The following is a 15312-nucleotide window of genomic DNA, read 5'->3' as shown; positions in this document are numbered from 1 at the left end:
CGAGGAAACAATGTGCTACCAAATTGGCCGGTACATCAACTCCAATAAAATTGCCTTAAACCCTTATCATGTTTGTGTAGATCGTTAAAACATTTAAACTTACTTACAATACATTAGTTATTTTGTATTTAACAACCAACATATTCAATAGAAATATTTTTATGGCGGAACAACGTTTGTCGGATCGGCTAGTGTATTGAATAGATATTTAATCTACTAATATCACTTAACTAGACAACTAACTAATGTGAAGATATGTAATGTAATGTGTTAAATTCCGTTATTCTCATTTCATGTTTCCTAGATGATTTCTTGAGTTTTCATGATGAAAAAAATCAAAACTTTCAACGTTCTGAAGCATCCCTAAATCATGTCCGATTGAGTTGAAATTTTGCAAAGGCCTTTACTTGGGTCTTCAAACAAAATAGACATGGTCGGTTCTTTAAATTCGATGATTATTATTTTTCCATACCTTCATTGCCACTCAGACTCAGAGTCCCAGAAGGTCAATTTTCGGTCAATTTTTTTTTCAAGTTGACACCAGATCTCGACGTTTTATGTATTTTTAATCCATTTAGCATTGCAAATAAAATTTGTTTAATATTTTTCAAAAATGTTATGACTTTTTATAAATGTATTTTATTTCCTTTGATTTTTTTATATTTTGACAATTAAAGATCACGCTGATCAAAACGATCGGTTTGATAGAAAAAGCTAAATAAAAATGTCGATAGTTGCAGTGTTAAACGACTTATTTGGTTTCACTATGGTCGGGATAGTGAGTACCTCGTGAAACATGTAAATGAAAATAAGGGAGAATTATCGGCATGTATAACAAAATGGTTCCCATGATACTACATCCAAAGACTAGATAAGCTTCTAGAAAACGAAAATTTCCGGAGAATCAACTTTAGCTTTCGCACAGTGTATCAATTTTTTACCTCTGCCGGATAGTTTGTATGGTTTAGTATGGTATGGTTATGTTCCGATCATGTTGAATTTATACATCAGAAAGAAAAATCCCCATAACCATAACCATACAAACTATTCGGCAGAGTGTCAAAAATTGATACACTGTGCGAAAACTAAACAACATGATTAAGTTCAAACACGATTATTTTCCATTTGGTCCGAAGATTTGAAAAGCTCTGAATTCAATATTCGAAGACTCGACTCAGTATGAATTTTCAGGGTAACAATATTCAAAATTTACATGTTTTTTTTTGTTTGTCGCTTTGCTCCTAAGCAACTCCGCTGTGGGCGCAAAACTACCGGATTACTAAATCACCTTGTTACCTCAATATCTAAGGAAGAGGAAGGCACATTGTGTGAGTTTGCAGTTGCAGATACGATTGACATTTCTCGCTTCAAAGCCTTGAAATCAGTAACGCAAACTTTGAACGCGTTTTTCTAGAAACTACATTTAACAATTTTTGCTACACTTATAAGTCCAATACAAATTATGCGATCGATGTGATGCTTATTGCTGATTGTTTTATATATGATTCTCCATATAACGAAGCATTCGTTTATCGATTGAAAAAGAATTTTTTTATGTCAAAAACCATTTTTTTTTGTACGGGGTTTAAAATTCAAAACGAAACAAAAACTTCGTCATTCTGTACATTTTCCAACTTTCTTCCGACCGATTTCGGTTTCATAGTACGAGCTATACTTTCTAATTCAATAAACTATAAACGTTCTGTTTTTTTTTATGTCAGAAACTTTGAAGGTCATGGGAGAATTTTTTAGAGAATCTTGGGAAATTGAGAAAAAAAAACTCGCTTTTTTGGTTCGAAAAATGAATCCTTACATTGTTAGAACATACCATGCAATTACTCGTGATGCCCATCGAAGTCAATATTTTCTGATATTCTTTTTTTTAGAAAATGAAATTTGACTTCTTATGTACTTTCACATCGAAAAATGTGTATGTGAGCGTATTTCGAAACTCAAAACTGCTTAGTCTATTATCTCTTACACACAATAATTGTCATCGCAAGAGATGGTAAAGCGCAACAAATTGATAGGATCGCAACTATAGATCGATTTGTTTGTTGGCGCCAACAGACAGTAACACCCATATTTTAAAAGTGCGGAGTTCATATTACTTGTGGTTTTTCTTACAGAAAATGTTTCTTTGGGAAGAATGATTTGAGAAAAATATTTTCCCGCATGGTTTGGCTGATGTTTCAATTTACTAACTGATTGCTTTAATACCAATACATTTTGATAGCTAATATGCAACACCTGGATTGTTTTTCCTTCTGAATTACAAAAATGGAACAAAAAATCATTTGAATGAAAAAAGAATAAAAGCAAATAGTTTATCATATGTACGAAGTCTGAAGTATGACGGACATTGTGGAGGTGGAGTTGGGGTTGGATTTGATCGTAATGGAGGAAGACAAACACAAAAGTTGGAAAATCAATGCAGAGTTTAAAGCGAAGCTGCTCTAGATTACGGCTAAGTATCATTCAGGTCTGTTGTCGTTTTGGTTGATTGAATCTGTAAGGGGAAATGTGAAGATAATAGAAATAGTGGCGAATTCATTCACTAACATGATCAATCCTTGATCAAGTAATCAATGTTGGAGTAAGATAGTAAGAAAATTAGTGTGACCAATCATTGCAACTAATTTTATGAATTGAGTTCGAATTGAAAATCATAAACGCACAGTTTACAGAATACTCAAATTGTTTTGCTTTTAGTTATCATGCACCTTTTACTTCAGTTTTACTGTATCGATTTTTTAGAGCTTTAACGTGGGCAAACAGGGCGTGGGAGTCCTTTCGAAAGTGCAAATATTAAACAGCCATTTATCCTGGAATCCGATCGGATCTATCTGTTTTTGGCATTTGGATTTTGGCTGTGCAAATAATCACAAACACGCCTTGACACTAAATCATCGGTATTCGTAAGCAATGTATAAAAATAAACTTTTCCGTACTAGATATGTATTCTATGTAGCACAATAACACATTTTCTGCAGGTGGAGAAAGAATCTTGAACGAAAATTGTGTCGAAGAAATAATTTTATATCATGGGGATATAGTTTTAGCGGAAAATCTAGGATGATTTTGCGTGAAGATCAGAACTGCATGGTCTAAGTATTCAAATTAAAAATAACAAGTACAATAAAACTATTCATTGAATTTAAATCTGATGGAGACTTTCTCTTTCATCTGTATATAGTGGAAATCCAACGATGCAGAATTATTATTATTATTATTATTATTATTATTATTATTATTACTGTTTATTCTGCAACTTAAGACAATGCCTTTCCAAATGTTACAATGCATTTTACATAGTAGAACTAGTGACACATACCTTGGAAATTTTTATAATTTTTCTAATCTAACAAATTTTTAAATTAATTTTCACGAAAGTACTCGACCAACCCTCTCCTAAATGCTGAATCTGATTTTTCCAAAGTTAAATCATTCGGTAGTGAATTCCAAATTGTAACGCCTCTGACAAAAAATTAATTGCCATATTTCATCAAGTGGTAGCGCGGAATTACAAACTTCCGACAGCGAACCGCTTCTCAATGGTCTCAATTTACTGAACAAATATTGTGGTTCTTTGTTTTTTATTAGTTGGAATATCAGCAAGCAACATCTAAGCTTCCCAAAGCTATGAAACGCGCATCCAAGTAAATTTGACTGCAAATGTGAAACATGCCAAAAACTATTCAGATTGAACACGATACGTACACATGAATTTAAAGCTACTTTTAGTTTGTTGATTGCAACTGATGAAGACTGTATCAAAAGAAAATCACACGACATAAAATCAGGAAGGATAAGCGATTGAAACAATTTTGATTTAATATCAAGACTCAAAAAACTACCACTACGCTGCAATGCATAGTTTTCCATACACTTTTCCACATTGTTCGAATAAAATTGTCCCATTCCATATTTACTTGGTTTTTGTAGCCCAAGCTGGTAAACAGAGCTAACAACTGGCAATAATGAGTCATTCAGCCTCAAACACGGTCTGTTAACATTATTTCTAGCATCCCCTATGAACATTGCGTACGACTTTTTAACATTGATTGACAATCTATTTCTCAAAGTGATGAAACTATGTTTTTGGTGATGACTATTTCACTCTTATCGTGTCACTCAGTCGACATGATATATAGAACATAAACGTCAGAGTTGGAACATTTGTATTAATGGAAATCAATGTATTACAATGTGAACCATCAATAAGGTAATAATCAGAACAAATTTTCGATAGCTGGCGCTATTGTCAGTTTCGATTGTTAGTCTGTCTCCATTTAGAATCACAAATATACAAATATACGTAAAATGAGCAAGAAGCACGCATTCAAGTGTTTAAAGTGTATTGAAACTGTAGGAAACTATTTTCAACAACAACATCAACAATTGAAGAAGTAAAATAAAGTTCTACATTTTCAGTACCAGTCCTGAAACACACTGACACTGTGTGTTGCCACTATGAAAGAACAAAATTACAGATAAAATTGATAGAAATTGGAACTTGTGGTTTGCTTTGGTCATAGTTACATTAACACTTTACGAACTGCTCACGAGATTTCTCGTTCTCGCGTTCCTTCTTTACGGACTTGTGTGAAATAAGCGGATAGAAGTTTTTGTTGTGTGCAAGTTTCTGTTGAACGTCTTGCTAGATTTAATGAATAATGAATTATTTCAGTTAGAATAAATTGATTGTTTATCAAGTAACAACCTTAAAAATCATGCTCATTAGATCAGGGTTGCCAACTATTTTTTTGAAAAATCAGGGAGAATGGAAAAAAAAATCAGGGAAAATCAGGATAGCTCATATTGGGTTGTCCGGGACCGAGTCAGTCGGATTGTTTCAAATGACCCGTTTTCATCACCCGCCAAAATTTGCTTTAAAAAAAATCGACGCATAGATGAAACGCAAAAGTCGTAACCATTTACGTAACCATGTTTCAACTGATGCAAATGAACGGAGATTTTAAACATATGTAGTGAACCTGCTAATTCATTTGTCGTGTCTCACAGATCATTCTCGCAACTTCTTGCTTTACAAACAATTTGATATATATTCTTCAAGAAATAAAACACATTTTAATAATAATTACAGTTTAATAAAAAAAAGATTAATCGATTGTTATACTTGGATGCTGCGGAAATGTGATGTCGGAAATGTAACCGTCGTTTTTATTTAACTGTGACGGATTTCACGCCAACTAGTTGGCAGCACCATATCAGATTGCAGTGAAACGTTTTGGGTGTGAAGATATTGGTCTTTTAAGCAAATTTGCATACTTGAAATATTTCAAAAATAATTGGACCACTTTTTGAAAAGGGCCAAAGTTTTTTTTAATTTTTTTTCAAAAATTTCTATAAGCCTATTAATTTTGATCAAAGAAGAAATTTTAGGAAATTGTTCAAATTTTCATAAAAAAATATTTAAAAATTTATTGTTTTTAATTCACACTAATTTTTTTTTCGAAAACTCAAATGCAATTTTCTCAAAAACGTATTTTTTTAAATTTCTCAAAAAAAAATGTGTGAATAGCCCGTACAATTATCAACAAGTCGTCCAAACATCCAAAGATGGGCACTTTTACAGGAAAAAAGTTTTTCTAACAGCAACTTTTTCATGTTAAAAAAAACACAACGAATCCTAATTTTGTTTGAAGTCAAGATATCGATATAATGTGTTCGACAAAGTTTAAGATAATTTTAAAATATGAACTTTTGTCGAAGACTTCAGCTTTCTATCTTGTATAATTTCTTGAATATACGGCATTGTTGCCTGATGACTATTGAAAAACTAATGTTTCTAGCTAATGGAAATGTCAAGTGAAACCTTAGTAGTAGCTTTTCAAAGGAATAAAAAGTTAGAAAAACTCTTTTCCTATAGAAGTGCCCTTCTTTCGATGTTTAGATGAATTGTTGGTTAAAATATGAGCTGATTTTTTTTATAATTAAAAAAAACTTTTTCGAGAAAAATGAATTTTATTTTTTTAATACTTTTCTCCAGCGTAATTAAAAAAAAAGTTATTTTTAATGAAAATTTCAGCAATTTCCTATATTTCTTTGGCCACTATATTTGGTCTTTGGGCACAATTTTAAAGTTTTTTGATTATTTTTTTTTTGTAACAGTTTAAGGAAGAAAATTTGGCCCTTTTCAAAAAGTCACCTAGATTTAACAAGAAGATTTCAAGTATGGAAAGATGCTTTAATGGCCAATGTTTTTACACCCACAAAATTTCATTGCAATCTGAGATGGTGTTTCCAACCATTTCCTCATTATTCAAAACACACTTTCGGTGAATATCATAACTAGAAAATTTATTCAACATCATATAAAAACTATACATATAATGCTATAGAATAACTATACATATTATTTTCTGGCTTTTCCCAACAATGTGAAAATTCGTGGAGTTTCCTTCGATTTCGAATATCTTAAAGCAGCTATTTGTTCATCATTAATAGGTACAAAACAATGAAATTTCTGGGTTCCTGAAATTGTCTTTGCGTTGTTAAATATTTTTTCGAGTTTCTCCGACATTTTTTTATATTCTTAGTCGTTATGTAACTGAAATTTAGTTTAGTTATTCCTTTATCTGTTTGTTGTTCTGCCCATTCGTAAAGCTCTCGTGGAGTTTTAATAGTATTTCTGTATTCTTGAGCAAGACTTGCTCTCTTTGCCATTCGTTTAAGTGTTCCACCAATAGCATCACAAGGCCCTTTCCCATGCGATGCCGCGAAAAAATGCCATACAGCTTCTAAATTATACTCTGATTTAAGCCTACACAGACTGGCAATTTTTTGTTTGTTTTTAAAATGACTAGCTGCTCCATCTGACATAAATGTCATTTTTGTAAAATCAGTAAACTGTTTCATAAATCCTATTAATCTTGAAATGAACAACTGAACTGCTTTTGAATCGTGGGCTAGTACCTCTGATATAATAATGAAACTAATATTTTTTAATTTTGTACTACTTCTGTAGTATACTTCAAACGGGTGAATTGTTGCTTGCGAATTATTCCGGTGATAACCCTGAGCAGCGTTTTGGATTATAAATGAATAGTTTTCTGAAAAGTCGCAAATTGCAAGTAATTCACCATGCTTTAAAGATTCTTTTTTGTTTCTTAGAAAGGATGACTGTTCTTTACAAATAAAATCATGAGTGATCAACATATCAATTTTATCAACAAAATATGAAACAAACTCATCTACCGGCTTCATAATGTTTTCTAAATAACAACGATCAGTTGTCAACCATTGTTGAAAAACAATGTGTTCTATCTCGTTTTCCTCTAATAGCATTTCAAGTTCCTCTTTTACTTCTTCCTTTAATGCACATTCCTTACAAGCACGAAAAAAACATTCTATCGTTCTTACAGATGTATTACAAAGCAATTTCTTAGTAATTTCTTCTTGGGACTTCTTAAACTTTTAGACATTAATTTCACATTGTCATGGATTGTGCATACACACACATTATGAATTCCTGTACTATCGAGTAGCCTACAATGTTTCGGTCTTAGCATGATAAACGAGGTGAAACCGATGTTCAAATTTTGATTCCGTTTCTCGAAAATCATAAATGCCTCTTTAAGAGACATAATCAAAAGACGCTTTTGAACTCTTTCTTTTTGGCCATTTTTGAGTTCAGAAACGTAGTCATTCATTCCTGGTATAGGTCTGCTTATATCATCACTGTCGTAGAAATTTGTTACAAAGGCTTTTTCGGGTTCGCTGATTCCATGGCCACTTCTGGTCTTGGTGGTACAAAGGATTCCCTGCTCATAAACTAATTTTTGCATTTGTTTAACCATGTATTCCGGTGCATCAAGCTCTCCTACGATCTTGGTTATAGGCCAAGATTTGGGTAATACTGATAATATTTTTATCTGCTCGCTTCTGTCGTTAGCAGATGATTTAAACTTTTCTTTCAATTGCATAACAATCTCGTCAAAATCATCTGATTTGTTTTTGTCCACTGGATCCAGTGCGAACAGATGTTACCGCACTGCTTGCGCAATTTCTTCCGATTTTTTAATACGGTAGTCTAAGCTCCTCATATTTCTCATTGAAATTTGTGAAATTTTCAACATTTGAACGATGCTGTTAAATGCTTCCACAATAACCGTACATCTATCTTATAATTGACGTTTGAATTTTTGAATTTGCTACCTATGCGAACATCCCCAATTCATAAACAAAAATGAAATGTGCTTGCATCACACTGATCAACTAGATATTGTTTTTACCTTCTATATCTTGAACCACTAGTTTTCCACTTGTTGAAGGCTGCGTAGGGTCGACGAATGAGAATATTCTTTTGTTCATTTCCAACTGCTGTGATTCTCTCGGTGGACATCTATTGTGAACCACAAAAGCACGACATGATTCACAAATCCGAATATTTTCATCCAGATGGTGATTATATCCCATAGTATATATATTTTTAATCAATTCCGGCGTTAAGAAACGTAGCTTGTTTCTATTACACTTTGAATTCGAAATACCAGCACGACAATAGAGCGTATTAAACTTATTCATTTCGACAGAACTGTGAGGAACCAGTATCTAGCTAGCTTCACTAGGTTGAACAGTGCCCAATACTAGCACATGAAATATTATCGTCGTCAGCAGCTACTTGAATGAAGTGTGCATGCACGGTGTTACAGTCACCCCCAATTATAAAAAATATGGGGTGCTATCAAAAAATTTGAAAAAAATTATATTTTTTCAGGAGTCCTCAGGGAAAATGCCATATATTCAAGAAATTATTAATGATAGAAAGTTAAAGTCTTCGACAAAAGTTCATATTTTAATATCATCTAAAACTTTGTCGAACATACTACATCGATATCGTGAGTTCAAACAAAATTAGGATTCGTTGTTTTTTTTTCAAAAAAAACATGGAAAAGTTGTTGTGAGAAAAACTTTTTTCCTGTAAAAGTGCTCATCTTCGGATGTATGGACGACTTGTTGATAATTGTACGGGCCATTCACACAAATTTTTTTGAGAATTTAAAAAAAAATACGTTTTTGTAAAAATTGAATTTTAGTTTTTGGAAAAAAAAAATTTATTGTAAATTAAAAACAATAAATTTTTAAATATTTTTTTATGAAAATTTAAACGATTTTCTATAATTTCTTCTTTGACCAAAATATTGCAAGTGTTATAGTTTTTAAGATATAAATTTTTGAAAAAAAAAATTAAAAAAAATTTGGCCCTTTTTAAAAAGTAGTCTAATTATTTTTGGAATATTTCAAGTATGCAAAGTTGCTTGAATGACCAATATCTTTACACCCAAAACGTTTCACTGCAATCTGAAATGGTGCTGCCAATGACCGGTTGAGTTGGCGTGAAATCCGTCCTGTACTTAATTTTGGTCGCTAATATTCCTTTCATCGTTTCCGCTCCTATTCTGTTTCTAATCTTCGTTTTTTTGAGATTAAATTGCGAGAACCTTCGGGCATACGATTCTTATAGATTATATTTCTTTCACGTTAACTTCAAAATTTATGAAATGTCGACACTGAACCTTCGAAAATGCGAACAGATAGAGTATAATCGAAAGAAAGAGTAAGCATTATATAAGCGCGGACCCAAAAGCTTATTAATGTAGACTATTATGACAGTTCTCATACAGAACCAGCCAAACTCCCACTATATTTATGTGGATTTTTTTCTGATTTAGCAAAAAGTAAAAAATCAGGAAAAATCCGGATCATTTTATAAAAATCAGGGAAAATTGAGTGTTTGTCAGGATATCAGGGAGCGTGCCAAAAAGTCTGGGAAATCCTGAAAAATCAGGAAGGTTGGCATCTCTGCATTAGATAGAGAATTGAATCATTCATCTTTCCCCATTTTTTTTCTTGAACGTGACAGAGAAAAGTTATAGACTGAAACGTGAGCATGGGTCAATATAGGAAATATACAGAATTTTTAAAATCAATAAAAGTTGTTCGAATAGAGTTATCGAAGTTATTCGATAGAGAAATTTTCTACAATACAAGCTACAATTTTATTTATCGAAAAAGGGTATTAGAAAAGTTATAGGTCCAAGATGTATGGAAGAAATTAATTATTTTAAACAAAATTGAAAAAAAGTTATTTGAAAGGACCCAAAACACATTTTTGAGATAATACTCATTGGAAAGAGAATATTCATTTTAAGCCAAATTTCGTTGGCCGAAAAAGAGTCTGAGAAAATGTATGGGTCAAAATGTATACAAGTTGTGGGAGGGAAATTAATAAATTTAACGAAAATGGAAATAGAACTTTCTCACATTCGAAAAAAAATGAACAGAGTGCGAAAACGAAATTTTAGGCGATTTTTGAAATGCTTTAAAATCGTGAAATATGAACGCATGAAGATGGGATATAAATCACTTTGAAGCATAATTTATATGGATTTACACGGAATGTTTTACAGAGAAATTTGTATTTCAATATATGTAGATGTAGTGGACAAAAATATCGGGAAGAAATGAGAAATCGATTTCTTTCTGTTTTTTCAGAGATAGCTAATCCAGTTAACCTTATCAACTATATTTCATTTGATTTCTATAACGTTGCTGTAAGACCTTTCAGTACTGAGATATTATTGTATGAACGAATAACTTCGAATTCGTATTTGATACTAAATAGTTCGATAAATATTCACCAAAAACCAGTTTTGAAAACTCTAATAAATTCTATACACCAAGGAATTTTCTAAAGCGGGCGATTGAATTTTGTTATAATTTGACGTACTTTGAGTATTTTCTCAAATTTTCATTTCCAAGCCTATTGAGAATGGGGAAAAAAAGAAAAACACATTTTTTCACTATAGCTCTTATACCGTTCTGAATCATATTTCGGACACTTTGTTCTAATATATTGGAATGCTTGATGCACTGATGATATAACTATAAAATAAACATCACAATTGCTTCTTTGGAGTAATCCCTTGGTTTCACTATCACTTCATTTGAGAATTACATTTGAATTATTACATAGTAAGAAAAATCCATTCAACATCCAAAATCCACTCATTATCGTTTGTGTTTGACGTTTGCTTAGCGTGAGAACGAAGAATTTACCCCGTTATCAATATTTAAATTTCTCTCGTGTTTCATCAGTTCTCATCATCGTTATCAGGTCACGGTGATTGCTTGGCAAGTGTTTCGCAGTTGACTATAAAATATAATCAAGTGTAATGTAATTTTCTTCCAAAAAATCACAAAATAAAGTGTCCGAAATTTGAATTCAATCTGTCCGAAATTTGATTTAGTGTCCGAAGTTTGATTCTTATTCGCTTAATTTGAAAAGCATTTTATTCGATGATTTGTTTATGTTTTCAAACAATTAGGTATTAAAGTAGAAAGGTTAAAAGCATATTAAACCAAATTATAAAAAAAATCAGCCAAATAATACCTGTGCATAAAGTTGAGATCTGTTTTCTGCATCATATGCCTTAAGCGTCCGAAATATGATTCGGAACGGTAGTAAACCATATAGCAGAATTATCTTATCATTATCTGAAAAAAATCTCACTTTTCTATAAAAGGCGTAGGAACACATTTAAGTACGAATTATAGTAGTACTGAATTTATAAATCTAAAACAAATCAATTATTTCAAGATTTTTTATAGGAATTTAGATCCTATGGTGAATTACATAGGGATTCGAAAAATAGTCCAAAAGCCAGACCCTTTCCCCCGTACAACTCGTGAACGTTTTGGCCAATAACTTTTCTCATACCCTTTTCGGACCAATGAAAATTTGGCTAAAGATAAAAAAAATATTCTTTTTCGAATGAGTACTATGTGTGTTGGGTCCTTTCAAATAACTTTTTTAAATTTTCTTTAAAATAATTAATTTCTCATATACAACTGGGCTATATACTTTTCTCAGACCTTTTTCCGATTAATAAAATTGGAAGATAGGTAAAATATTTGTCTATCGAATATCTTCGATAACTATTTTTTTGATTTTCAAAATGCTGTATATTTTCTTATATTGACCGCTCACGTTTCAGTCTATAACTTTTCTCTGTCACGATCAAGAGAAAACTGAACTATGTGGAAAGATGAATGATTCGACTCTCTACCTAATGAGCATGATTTTGAAGGTTGTTACTTGATAAACAATCAATGGAATAATTAATTATTCATTAAATCCAGCAAGATGTTGAACAGAAACTTGCACGCAACAAAAACATCACACAAGTCAAAGCGAGCGGTCCCAGGCGTATGTCTTACAGATCTTTTCCCGGTCCTTAAAGTGTTAAGTCTGAATAAGTTTCTCATGTGCTAGGTACTTGACTAGATAGGGCTTGCAGTACCAGTTCTCTCAATTGCAAATTAGGTAAAAAATTGCAATTCAGTGAGCAAATGTCTCTGCTGAAAGTTATTATTTGCACAACACGAGTTAGAAAAAAATCTGTCTCGAATTTGTATTTCGAAATCAAAATTATAAATTTTTGCATAAAACATTTATCATTCGATTGAAAATACGACCGAAAGAGGTAGCAAAGCCAGCGTTCTTCACTCCAATGCCATTGAGTAGGAGATGAGTTAGGTAAATAACAAAATATTATTTTACTCTTCTGCTTGCCCTTGCTTCTATTGAAAATGGAGTGCGGTCACTTCGTTCTCAGAATTGAATTGCAACAATGATATCAACCAATCGAATCAATGAACTGCTTCTTCTGAACATCTGCCACACAACCAAAAATTCTGGAATTTCTCACTGGACAATGTTCACAACTTTATCTCCAATTACGATGAGTCTGCGGGCTCTACGAACGCAAAAGTTTAATTTTGCACATATAAGTCAACTTCTATCAACATCGTTCATTCTGGTCTATGATCTCCATGATGTCATACAGAGTGCAGCATTGATTGTATCAAGTCGGAAAAGAGAACATGAAGCCCCCAGAAGCCACACCTTTTGTTAGTGCAAACAAACAAAACCCCTCGAAAGTATCATTAGTATCCTACCTCCATTTTCACAATTATTCAAACCTAGTATTGCGTCGATGGTGTGCCGCGGGGTAAGCGTTTGACCGCCGGGTCCGAACTTTTTCGCAGTATCTTTGAGGAAAAATCCGTTTTCTGCGAACGACAAACAAAGCAAACAAACACCGCCGATTAGATTGGTACTGATCGGTGTCCTCCGTGACGGTTACTCTCCGTACCTTCGCGAAAGTTTTCCTCGATATCCAGATCCAGCTGGCCGCACTCCTTCAACTTCTCCATGATCTTGTGGAAGTTTTTCGCGTCACGAACATCCTCTAACAGCTTCTGGACATCTTCCCCCTCGCCGGCTGGGAATTTGTTGCGTGCGATCAACTTCTCGACCAGGTTCTGAAAGATCTGCTTCTGCACGTCCGACAGTGACTTGATGTCCATCTTACGACGACTCGGTAGTGCTAAAGTAACACTTTTGCTTGCACTTTGGGAAAATATTCGCAACACTTGTTCTTACACTTCGAAAAAAAAACTGTGCACTGTGCTATTCGTTAGGATCCATTTGTGTATTTTCTCCGAAATAATAACACCTCCAATGTACCCGGATTCACTGTATCTGTCACTTTCACCGATGCGCTTCCTGACCACGTTTCTTGTTTTGTGTTTGTTGCTTTCACTAAAAATTTTTTGTTGTTCACAATCGACAAAATCGCTGAGATTTTTTTTCCTTCTTGTATTAAACTAACCGAAATCCTTCTCACATTGCTTCACACAGTTTCACCGCCGCGATAATTAACGCACGAAAATCCAATATCACGCAAATCAACTGCAAGCAACACTTTGGTGAACACGCGACCTTTAACCACCCTTTTCTACCGTTCCACGGGGAAACAGCGGGCACACTCGCGGAATTCGGCGGCGGACACAAATAATAATCAAAACCCTTCGAGCCTTAGAGCCACTATTCGCGCGGGAGGTACGATTCGCTAGTACTCTTCGCAAGCACCGACGTCCAAAAACGGTGCACCGCTAGCTATACTTTCAGCTTAGACGATAGAGAGGAAACTACACAACCTGACGCACGAAAGGTAAATCAACATCTAGTTTATCCTTGTGTGCAGTTCTGTAGGCCTAGGCGCGCCAAGCCACTCCGGGATGGGGCGGTTCGCTTTCCATCGCACCAACGGAACGAACAAATCACGTACCCATCTCTCTCACTCTTTCACATGGTTTGGCGAGCGAGATGTTCGCATGCAATGGATGTGTGAGAGGGAACTCCTGTTGTGTGTTGAGTTCACCAGGAAAATTAACTGAGTGCGATACTGAGTGAACAACAGGCGAATGTGTTCATGAAATGGCTCACGAAAGTTCTCTCGCTCTCTTCTTAGCATAGGACCATATGGGAATTCATATGGCTCGCAGAGATTTACCACACACACACTACAACACCGTTTTCATTTGGTTCCCTCATACAATTGATGAAGCTCAACACAGCAGCCAACGGTTTGTTTAGTTCCTTGTTGATACACACTACACTGAAACTCGGTGACTGCGCCGATTCACACTTAGAACAAAGCAGAAAAAAAGGCGGTAATGCCGAGAAAAGTGTGACATTGTGGAGGTGGAGTTGGGGTTGGATTTGATCGTAATGGAGGAAGACAAACACAAAAGTTGGAAAATCAATGCAGAGTTTAAAGCGAAGCTGCTCTAAATTACGGCTAAGTATCATTCAGGTCTGTTGTCGTTTTGGTTGATTGAATCTGTAAGGGGAAATGTGAAGATAATAGAAATAGTGGCGAATTCATTCACTAACATGATCAATCCTTGATCAAGTAATCAATGTTGGAGAATGATAGTAAGAAAATTAGTGTGACCAATTATTGCAACTAATTTTATGAATTGAGTTCGAATTGAAAATCATAAACGCACAGTTTACAGAATACTCAAATTGTTCTATGGTTTCGGCTTTGCTTTTGATTATCACACACCTTTTACTTCAGTTTTACTTTATCGATTTTTGAGAACTTTAACGTGGGCGAACATGGCTTTCGAGTCCTTGCGAAAGTGCAAATATTCACATTTATCCCGGAATCCGATCGGATCTTTCTGACTTTGGCATTTTTTTACGGTCCGTTCGACTTTCAATTCAATCGAGCTGTGCAAATAATCACAAACTCGCCTTGACACTAAATCATCGGTATTCGTAAGCAATGTATAAAAATAAACTTTTCCGTACTAGATATGTATTCTATGTAGCACAATAACACATTTTCTGCAGGTGGAGAAAGAATCTTGAACGAGAATTGTGTCGAAGAAATAATTTTATATCATGGGGATATAGTTTTAGCGGAAAAT

At 33.9% G+C, this 15312-nt stretch overlaps 1 protein-coding gene across 3 annotated transcripts in view; it reads right to left on the bottom strand.

Moving 5' to 3' along the window:
• Window positions 1-14039, bottom strand: part of LOC129770066 (retinal homeobox protein Rx) — a 140845-nt gene extending 126806 nt beyond the window's left edge. For 2 of the 3 annotated variants that reach the window (XM_055772682.1, XM_055772684.1), the window contains exons 1-2: window positions 13185-14039; window positions 12988-13101 (exon numbers count right to left, since the gene is read on the bottom strand). In XM_055772682.1, coding sequence (XP_055628657.1) covers window positions 12988-13101; window positions 13185-13398 — 328 coding nt within the window. In that variant the 5' untranslated portion in view covers window positions 13399-14039. The remainder of the gene's footprint in view (window positions 1-12987; window positions 13102-13184) is intronic. The other variant, XM_055772683.1, reaches the window with a different exon arrangement.
• Window positions 14040-15312: the final 1273 nt, after the last annotated feature.

The sequence above is a fragment of the Toxorhynchites rutilus genome, chromosome 2 (genome assembly GCF_029784135.1).
Source record: "Toxorhynchites rutilus septentrionalis strain SRP chromosome 2, ASM2978413v1, whole genome shotgun sequence".
Classification (NCBI taxonomy): Eukaryota; Metazoa; Arthropoda; class Insecta; order Diptera; family Culicidae; genus Toxorhynchites; species Toxorhynchites rutilus.
The sequence above is the reverse complement of the archived record's forward strand: the minus strand, read 5'-3'. Positions and strand labels throughout refer to the sequence as shown.